This window comes from Corella eumyota, chromosome 2 (assembly GCF_963082875.1).
Source record: "Corella eumyota chromosome 2, kaCorEumy4.1, whole genome shotgun sequence".
NCBI lineage: Eukaryota > Metazoa > Chordata > Ascidiacea > Phlebobranchia > Corellidae > Corella > Corella eumyota.
Genome location: NC_137491.1, coordinates 14678575 through 14689475, shown reverse-complemented (window position 1 = coordinate 14689475; position 10901 = coordinate 14678575). Strand labels below are relative to the sequence as shown.

Below are 10901 nucleotides of genomic sequence, written 5' to 3'. Positions count from 1 at the left end.
AAAATGACCTTTGTGGTGCCGAGTTATTTATCACCGGCAAATAATAGTTGCGATTTGAAACTATATTACAATGCAGCCTTTATTGGGCGAGCATTTAACCAGTATTACTGATACTAACCTATTTTAAATATTTGATATTTTTAAGAATTTGTAAAATAAGATCGTTACTTTTTTTATCTAGGTTTGTGAAAATGGAAAAGAATTACTTGATTTTTTACAAAAACCAACCTCGCCCAGCACTGATGATTGTTTAACAAAATTAATTGATTATAGCAGTGCTTCCCAGCAGGTTCTCGACTCTATCCATGAGGTAAAAATAATTTTATTTTAAAAAAAAAATTTTTGTGTCACATTGTTTTTGTTTGTCAAATTGAAAAAAAACTTTCTTTCTGAAAAATTTAATGTCATTTAATTGTCCCTGTTTTTTTTTCTGATAATAGAACAAAAATCAATAAAAAAATGTGTTTGTTTTTTATTATACTCTTGAGATTATTCTTTCGATCTCTGCTATATAACATCAAAATTAACTTAAACAAAAAATGATATGTTTACGATATTTTAAACTTAATATATTGCTATTGTTTTTTTTAATTAGTTTTTGATGTTTTAGGTATTTCACCATCATCGAGAATTGGAAAAAATCTGGAATGAAAGAAAAATATCGCTTGCACAAAAACACCAATTACGAGTTTATGAACATGATGTTCAACAGGTATAAATTTTTAATTGTAATAAAATATATAATAATATATATTAAACATTGGACAATACTAAAGTACAGGATGCGAGATAGTGCAAGACTATAAATAAAACGCTAACAAAAATTCGCAGAATGCAGGACAGAACGGCATTTTTGTTTTTTCTGTGGAATGCATAAGGTATTTACATAAAGGGCCAAGGAAAAATTCAAAACCGACTATTAAGTACAAGGGAAGATTAGGGCAAGGTTTAAAAACGCCGCCCATTTTGCATTCAGCCACTTTTGTTAATATCTACATACGTTTTCGCTATTTCCTGCAACCTGCAACTGCAACATTTTTATTATTATCATTTAAGATTTTAAAATGATCCTAAACTTTTAATTTTTTTTATAATTTTGTATTTTCTTTTTGATATCAAAAATAAATTAAATGGTATTATATTCCAGGTAATGCAATGGATATCAGAGCATGGAGAAGCTTTTCTTGCTAAATATTCTGGTATCGGTAAATCGTTGCATCGAGCTTCGCAATTAAGAAAAAGGCACGAAGACTTTGAGGATGTTGCACAAAACACTTACACCAATGCTGAAAAACTTCTTGAGGCAGCAGAACAACTTGCGCAGAGTGGGGATTGTGACCCTCATGAAATTTTTCAGGTAATTTATTCCAAAAAAAATTCTAAAGAATTACGAAAAGGATTTCAATTTTACAATATTTAATTTTATATGGTTTTTTTATCAACTTGCTTAGATTTTATGTTTTAAGAGATTGGGTATCAAAAAATAAATATTGATTCGGAACTTTTGTTTGTAATTTAAAGAAAAAAATATTGTGAAGCTTGTAAAGGCTAAGTGACGTTTTCATATAAGATTGACTTTTGTGAGGTTAATTTAAATAAAATAAACTCATGGAGCCGACAATTTGATAATAAAACAAAAAACATTATCTTTTTTTGTGGTACACAACAAAAAAATTTTTTTCAACTTCTTTTCTACCCAAGCAACCTTGGAAAATACCTTCAGTTTTAAAAAAAATTGTGTTTAAAATTACGTAAAATAATCCTTTCGGGATGTTGATTTCAAAGTTGTGTTCCTTCAGTGAAATGGTTTTCAGTATTATTAAAATAAGTTTTTTTAAACATTTTTTTTACAAAGTTTAAAATATGTATTGAAATAGTATTTTCACAAAAATCGGTAAAATTAAAATTAAACCTTAAATGTTTGAATTTAGGTTGCTAAAAATCTCGAAGAACAGATTCATGATTTTGTACGAAGGGTTGAAAGAAGACGAAATATATTAAACACGTCAGTTTCTTTTAACACCAATCTACAAGAGGTATTAACAAATTTTAATTGTTAAAAAAGAAATTTTTTTGTTTTTTTATTTATGGTTTTGTGTTTATTACAATTCTTTCACCTTTTTCATGTGGATTATTGTAGTAATACTAGCCAATAGCCCACCCCACGGTTGGGATTTTAATTTTTTTTTATATATATTTATTTATTCTCGATGTGGGAAGGTTTACTTTACCACCAAAACGTAGAGTAACACTTATCACTCAGTATTGTCGAAATATGGTCTTAACTCTTAACTAATATTTGTCTGTGATAATTAATCCTTGTATCACAAACAGTGGTGTTATTTATTTTTGGGTTTATGAATTGGACATACATATATATATCATCCACTAAGCTCTATGTTATAGGATTACCATAATAAGTTATCTAAAATGTGTTTTTGTAGACAGTGTAGAAGACATATTTTAATAATAATTTTATTGTGAACTGTTGTAGTTATGGAAAGTGTACGAGTCAGTTAAAAATGAAATGCACGAAGATGATGTAGCCGAATCACTCGAAGCAGCAGAGGATGGATTAAGGAAATTTAGAGGTCAACGATATCGACTTATTGGATCATTTGTTGCTTGCCAACAAGAGGCAAAAGGTTTACTTCATAATTTACGGTGAGATTTAAAAAAAATCTATTCCACATAATTTTGTACTGATGCTGTGGTGTAGTGGTTGACTTTGCTACATGAGGTTCTTGACTTAATTTTTACTGCTAGAGCTTTAAGTAAGGCGCTATAAACTGTACAAACTTTTTGCCAAACAAAATCTAATTAGCATTGGTTATTGGGCAAATATGGTTATTAATTTCTTAAACTGCAAAGGTTATCTGGATACTAGTTTTTTTACATTACGGCAATATAAATAAAACAAAAAGTGTAGAAAAGGAATTTTAGTTACATTTTTTAATGGATTTTTTATTAATTCACAGTTGCGCTAGTGTAGAGGACAGTCGACGGGATATGACAACATCGATTCAACATGTTGAAACAGTTCTGCGACAACTACAAATCGAACAACGGAGTTTTGAAGATTCTTGTCCTGATAATGAAACTAGATTAGAACTTGCTTTGCAGTTTCAGACATATGATCGCTTTGCTACAGAGGTTAGTTAAAATTTTTGAATTTCTATCTGTATACATTTAAGTAATGGGCTAATTGATCCTTTTATTAATTTATCTTAACTGTTGGCACGACTGCATAAGTTAAACATAGGCTTACATTTGTTACCCTGATCAAGTCTCCGGTTAACTTAGGCAGAATAGAGTATTATTGATTAAATTGACTGATAACACTTACATTGTTTATTTTTTTTAATAGATTTTTAAAAAAATGTTGCCTTAATATGTAAAACAGGACATACCTGAAATTATTAAGATATTTTATACTACTACTATAAATAATGATAAACATTTTTAAATAATTATAAAAAGTTTTGAGATGTCTTCAATATTTTGTAAGTAGAAAGTATGAATTTTAGTTTTTATTATTTTCGAAATTTTTTTTTATTATTTTTATTATTTCATTTTTTTATTATTAAATTGTGCAGGCAAACAAGAAAAATTTAATAATTTATTTTTGTTTTTGTGCTTGCATTTTGTTTTAAAAAAACATTGATTTAGTTGGAAACTGTAATTGTTTTGATTTATTTTATCTTAATATATTAAGTGTTATCATTAAGTTAAAAAAAAACAATTACTCTCATAGTACTAAAAAAATTATTTTGCCGAATATACAGTTGACAAAAGCAATATATTCAAAACGTGCCAATTTACAAACAATAAGATCATTTTTATTAAAAAAATTTTTAAGCCTTCTCTTAGAATTGCAAAAAAAAAAAAAAAAAACTTAACCTAAATTTTGGTTTTTGGGAAAATTTTTATTCGGTTGAAATTTTTTTTTTTTTTTGGTAGCTATGAGTGAATACTATATTACATGAAATTACTTTAAATATAAACTAAACATTATAATTCACATATTAAACCATATCAAATTTAAATTAAAAATAAGTAAGCTGCAATGTGATTTTTAATATAAATCCAATTGTGAGAAACTAAAGTACTGAAAAATTTTCAAGGTTCTGATAGGGTTGGAATGTTGGGTGGATGATATGCAACGAACCTTGTTAGAGTTAGTAATGTTTGACACCTCAGTGATTAAACACCGACACAAACAAGCTAACGAGAAGATTGAAAATTTAAGACAACAAGCTCAACAAGTTAATGTCAGTGCTTCGGACATTCTAACTCAATTAGATCAATCAGGTATTTTAAAATTTTGTTTTCTTATTTATTAATAATTATTAAACAATGTAGAATTATTTTGCCTAGAAATTTAGATAAGGTTGAATGTTTTTATTATTTATGTTATTTATTGTATAATTCTAATATTATATTATTGTAGTTTATTAAAAGCTCTTTTTAAAGGGGAACTTAAACAAAAAGTTAGGCTATGTAGTATATCTATTTGAACTGATCTGAGTTTAAAAATGTAATTAGTATTTTTTCTTTATAATAAACCTGATTTAAGGTTTTATAGTCAAACTCTATTTGGTATTACCAGGTTTAAAGTGAATTTGTTTATACGCTGTTTTAATATATTCTCAAATGTCCTTGAGTTCAGGTTGTTTGAATAAATAAAATTTTAGAAAACAGCGCATTAGTTTTTGCAAGAATAGTTTTACAATGTACAATTGTTTTTGTTGTCTACTTGCAATAACGTTTTTTTTACAATGGAAACCCCCTTTATAGATTGTGAGACGAAAAACAAATTGTATTATAAAAATCAAAGTATTTATTGAATATGCAATGTTTAAATCGTATATATTTTTTGAAATTATTTTTATTATCTGTTCTTCAATAAATATATTTTAAAACTAAGTATTTAATATTTAAATTTGATTTTGCTATAGATTTGGAAATGATATGTGGAGGTAATACCTCAGTCTGTATCCGAGTTCGAGATCTGTGCGAGCAAGTTCAACGTAGAATCAGAGAAGTTAATAAAATGTCGTGCGAACACAGAGCAAAGTTGGAAAAATGTCTCGTACTGAAGGAATTGGAATCATTCTCAATAAAAGTTGGTTGAAATGAAGTGTTTTTTACTAAAGTTGTTTGAAATCAGTTTTTTTTCTACAAAAGTTGGTTGAAATTAATTTTTTTTACAAAAGTTGTTTAAAATCAGTTTTTTTTTTATAAAAGTTGGTTAAAATTAAGTTTTTTTTACAAAAATTGGTTGAAATCATTTTTTTTTCTATAAAAGTTAGTTGAAATTAAGTTTTTTCTGTAAAAGTTTGTTAAAATTAATTTTTTTTTACAAAAGTTGGTTGAAATCTTTTTTTTTTCTATAAAAGTTGGTTGAAATTAAGTTTTTTTTACAAAAGTTGTTTGAAACAAATAAAAAAAATATTTAAACATTTTATTAAGGTTCTTAAATGGATAGCAAGTGGTGAACAGCAGTTAAGAGTAACCCACCTCAATTTAACCAACAAAAAGGAAACTGAAAAATGTAAAAACGCTCATGAAAAGTGCACCAGGGCTACTGAACAAACAAGAGTTGGAGTAATGCAGGTAGGTTTATTTTTTTTAAAGGTTTATTTATTCTTTAATTCCATTACCTGTAACTTGCACCTTACTGCCCTTGACAAACTCTTATAACTCTATGGTATTTAATAACTTTTTTTTGTACTTTACGGGATTTGTCAATTCTTATTTGTGCATTACTGTGCCGGCCAATTTGCTTTTATAACTTTATTTCTTCACGAATTTTATCTTTTAAATTTTTGGAAGACCATAACGTACAAGTAATTCCAATTTTTTATATGAAAATTACTTTCTTTTCTTATAAATTAGGTCTGATAGACCTGTAGTTGTTTAACCAATTTATTTTAAGAATTTACATTTTTTAACTAAAAGGTTTGTAAAAACAACATAAGTTTAATGCTGGCAATTTATTTAAATAAAGGCTTATTTGGCTTTTTATCAAGCCATTTTTTTAAAACATAAACATCAAAAATGTGCTTAGGTAACTGGTAATTAATTAAGAACCCTAGTATTAGGACAACTTTAGTTACTTTTTGTAATTTAATAATTTTAATAAAATAATTATTTAAGATTATTTACAATTTTTTTTCATATTAAAATTTAAGGTCCAGACGGAAGCCTCTCGTTTTCGTGAAGGAGATTTCTCGGATGCAGCAAGAAAGGCGGAGGAAGGAGTTTATCATGCATGGCAATCTCTTGCTCGACACAACGAAGAGAGAACAAAGATGATTGCTGCTGCTCATAAGTTTCATGCTACTGCCAACAGCGTAAGTTAAACATAATCATTATTTTTTTTATATTGTTTATGATAATATTTTTTTTTTTAATTTTTTTTTTTTTTTTAATTTATTTATTAGTTAGTAAGTTTTTAATGTAGTTAACATTGTTAAAGTTTATGTTGCATAGTTTTTATTTTAATTTTTTTTTTTCAAAAATATATATCTTTTAATATGCAAGGCTATTATAGTACCAATTTTGGAATTGATTTTTATTCCTTTTTTATATATTGTTTATGGTGATATTTCTTTGTTTTAAATTCTTGTTCTATAGTTTTTTATTTAAAATTTTTTTCAGAAATAAATATATCCTTTATTTTTTTTAATTTTTAAATTAATTCTTATTAAGGTAAAACTTTACTTTTTACTTAATAGTTTATTTGTAAATTATTGTACAGGTTTATGAAGTATTAAATTGTTTACAAACTGATTACCAACGCAACCCAGAACTTAATGAAAACTCAAATTGCAAAGCAAAGCTTGGTAAAATTTTTGTTTTTTTAAAAATAAAGAAAAAAAAATTCGAAAAACTTAATGAAAATAATAACTTTTAAATTTATATTTAGCTATTATTAATATAAAATTATAACTATTTAATTTAACAGAAAAACATTCGGACCAAAAAGCACGGTTTCTACAAGCATGTACACTTGTTAGAAAGTTAGGCAATGAGTTTTTAAAAGTGGTTCGGCAAATAATGGCACATTATCCCGATGACACATTCACTAATGAAGTGAACATTGGAACCCATTCACCAGAGAAATGTGTCAGAGGTTTTTAATTTAATATTTGCTAAAATTAACAAAAAACATTTCACTAAATAAACATTTGCCTAAAACCAAAATTTTAAAAACATTATATTAAAATTTGGTAATCATTTTTTTCATAAACTAAAGGGCATTTTCTAGGGAAAGGCTTAAGATTGGGGTTGATAAAAATGGTCTTATTGTTGGTTAAATGGGTTTCTATGCATATGCTTTTTTTCTGGTCAAATGATAACGATCTATTTAATATACCTTTTTTTACATAAAAAAAGTATATTGTCTTTTTATAATATGAATATGTATATGTAGCAATTTTGGAAGATGTACTCCAGCGTGAAAATCAAGTGTTGCAGCTGTGGAGTAGTAGACATATTGCTGTGGAGCAATGGCAAAACTATCAAACTAAAGTGGAAGAAATGCATCAATGGCTTAATGATGCTAGTAAGTTTTTTTATTACAGTTCTTGTTATTTATGTTCTATTTTGTATTTATTTATTCTTGATAAGACTGACTTTTTTCATATACTCCTAAGCGAATGTTTTTTTTGGGGGGGTAGAAGGTTTTTTGAGAGAAGGGGGAATATTTTAACGTGTTTGAGCTATCTGTGAACCCCGGGCTTAAGGGCAAATAGTTTGGCAAGGGCTGAATCTGTTTGCCTAAACATAGAATCACATTTATTACCTCTTAACAGTTTGGAATGTTATTGATAAATGGTTGTTAAATAATCTGTCGATAGATTTTGTGCTTGATTAGAGTTTGTATCAGTTATATCAACCTACTTGCACTTTATCATGGTAGCACTAGATATCGAACCCAGAATCTTGTGTAGTGAATCTTAATATTTTAACCACTAGACAATGCCTTCGCTTCAATTGTGATACGATGATAAAATTGTTTTTGATAACTATAAAGTTTGTTTTATAGATGAGCAGTGCTTAAAATTGATGTCATCTGCAAACCAAAATAAAACAAAGTTTAACTTAAATAATTGCCAAAACTTTTTTGATGAAGCAAAGGTAGTAATTTTTAAAAGTTAATCTTAGCCTAGACTAAAAAAATTTTTTTAATTAACATTTATTTTATTTAATAATCTTTGAAATTTTTATTGAAACTGTTTTAAATTTTAAGTTTTATTAAATTAGGTATTTCAGAATGCTAAAACTCATTAAAAATTAAAACTTTTACAATTTTTTTAAAATTTACTTGTTTAGAGTCATTTATTCCAGTTTAACAGTCTTTCTGGAAACGTTATTGAGAAATTAGATTTCCTTCGTGATATTACAATGAATTTGCAATCAACTGTACAAAATAGGTATATTATTATTTCTATTTTGTGGGTTTTTATATATTTTTATTCTGTTAAGTTGAAAGACCAACTATACGGCCTATACATTATATACATTAAAGTCATATATTAGCGATATTTTTATACTCAAAAATCCATAAAATTGGTGTCACTGAACACATTAATGGTTTTAACTTTAAACAACTTTACCTACTTTTAAAGTTATACAACTTTAAAAAAAAATTTAAAATTAATTAAAAAAAAGAAAAGGGAAGCCCTGTTTTCGATGACGTAGAAAGTACTAGCTTGTATACATTCACTACGCTACTTGGTACTTTCTACGTCACACAAAAAATATGGTAACCTATTTTTTTATGTTAATCATTTTCCAGTATTTTTAAATTTTTAATTAAATTGTAAGTACCACAGACATTTTTTAGAGGTTCTAAAGCCATTTTGTGATTTATTATCAATCCTACTAACGTGCTATATACATCACTTACAAAATTGCAAAACTCTGTAACACAACACTTTAAAATATAGGGTAACTGTTGTTAACTTTACCAAGTATTGAGTTACCTTTGGCAGTTTTTAATATTATTGGCCATATTTCCAGATAATCAACTTGTAAATTAATTTTTGGCTTATTTAAAAGAGCTATGACATGACGACAGTGGAAATCAAACCAATGACCTCTTAAGTGTTTTACCAATACACAATATGACTGATTATTATAAAATACTGCACATATAAGAGAAACAAAAATCGTTTATTGATTTATATTTTTAGGTACTTATATTTTTAAGTATAACACATTCTTTCTTTTAAAGGTACAGTGAATTTCTCAGAAGACTACAAATCCAAAAGAAAAACTTGGATCATCCTGCCGACAAAAACAATACATTTAAACGAAACGGTAAAGAATTAAAAAACTTTTTTTTTCTGCAAAGTTTACAAAAGCAGACAATATATTAGTATAAAAAACAAGAATTTGATAAAGGCTATCAAAAAAGTAAGCATGTAAAATAGAAGTTTTTTTAAAATGTTAAAATATTAAATTTTCAAAAGGTAAAGCCACCTCCCCTGAGTTAACTTACAATAAAGAAATCACAGACTCAAATAAATTCGTACAAGAAACCAAAACTCTTCGAAGGCAAAATTTTATAATGAAGGAACTGCTACAAACTGAGAGAGCGTAATAGATATTTATTTTAGATTTTTAGTTTGTAATTAATATTAGTAAAAATGTATTTTATTATTAAATTATTAAATTAGTTAATATGTTTATTAAAATGTGCTACTAATTTTTATATATCTTTATCCCTGATGTGGTAAGGTTGAATGCGCGACCTAAACATAGAGTAACTTCTGTTACTCTGACCCAGTCTTAAGTTGTCTGTGGCAGTTTGATATTTTATAGATTATAATCGCCAGATAATGAAGCTGCTAATTAGGTGCTGGCTCAACAAGAGTACTCATATGCCCTACTGCATGAAATCACTAGAGATTAAACCCAGGACCTCATGTTGTGTAGAAGGTGTTCTAACCACTACACCACACTGCCAGTTAAATAAAAACAAACTATTTTTTATGAGAGGTGTAAATATAGGTAATAAAATTTAAAGTATATTTTTGTTTTTTAGTTATGTGAAAGATTTGGAAGATTGTATGAATTTTTACATGAGTGAAATGGACACAAATCCAGACATGCCACAAAAGTTAAGAGGTCAAAAAAATATTTTGTTTGGAAATATTACAGAATTACACAAATTTCACAGGTATTTATTAAATTTGTTTATTAAAATAAGAGATAAGCTTAAATCGAAATTGTTCAGTACATACAAATGGAGATTTTTTTTTTTTTCGATATAAATAAATTTTTTTTTAGGTTTCTAAGAAGATTTGATTTCAATTAATTTTTTTTGGTTATGTCATATTAGACCAAACCTATTTAAATTTACAATATTGAAAATTTTACACAAAAAAATAAAATGGTATTAAAATATTAAAAAAATAAAACAACAAATTATAAAATAACTAAATTTAAAAAAGTTTAAAATTGTATGTTAAAAATATTTAGTGTGATTTTTTTATGTTTACATTCAAAATTCAAAAAAGAAACAAGTAGCAAAGAGTTTATCTAATTGTATACTATGCCCTGTTGATCAATATTGGTTAAACTTTTACTATTGCGATAATAACATTTCCCAAAACTTTTTAGTGAAATATTTTTAAAAGAATTGGAAAAATACGAGCAACTTCCTGATGACCTCGGACACTGTTTTGTTCATTGGTGTCTCAAATTTAATCTTTATGTTTATTACTGCCAAAATAAACCAGCTTCTAATCAGGTATTGTTATTTTTTTTATATTTATTCATCCTTCATGTCAAAAGATCTACAGCCTAAACATAAAGTTAAATTTGTTACCTTGACCCAGACTTCAGTTTACATTTAGCAGTTTGGGATATTATTAATTAAAATTGTC

General features: G+C 26.5%; 1 protein-coding gene across 1 annotated transcript in view; it reads left to right on the top strand.

Annotated features, from left to right (window-relative positions):
* Positions 1-10901, top strand: part of LOC145743065 (triple functional domain protein-like) — a 40506-nt gene that overhangs the window by 7725 nt on the left and 21880 nt on the right. Inside the window, exons 10-28 of the mRNA XM_082560943.1 lie at positions 180-310; positions 611-712; positions 1148-1357; positions 1932-2036; positions 2495-2664; positions 2988-3153; positions 4125-4311; positions 4959-5125; positions 5473-5616; positions 6195-6356; positions 6764-6848; positions 6971-7138; positions 7439-7570; positions 8054-8145; positions 8341-8441; positions 9245-9330; positions 9483-9609; positions 10058-10192; positions 10636-10765. Coding sequence (XP_082417069.1) covers positions 180-310; positions 611-712; positions 1148-1357; positions 1932-2036; positions 2495-2664; positions 2988-3153; positions 4125-4311; positions 4959-5125; positions 5473-5616; positions 6195-6356; positions 6764-6848; positions 6971-7138; positions 7439-7570; positions 8054-8145; positions 8341-8441; positions 9245-9330; positions 9483-9609; positions 10058-10192; positions 10636-10765 — 2600 coding nt within the window. The remainder of the gene's footprint in view (positions 1-179; positions 311-610; positions 713-1147; positions 1358-1931; positions 2037-2494; positions 2665-2987; positions 3154-4124; positions 4312-4958; positions 5126-5472; positions 5617-6194; positions 6357-6763; positions 6849-6970; positions 7139-7438; positions 7571-8053; positions 8146-8340; positions 8442-9244; positions 9331-9482; positions 9610-10057; positions 10193-10635; positions 10766-10901) is intronic.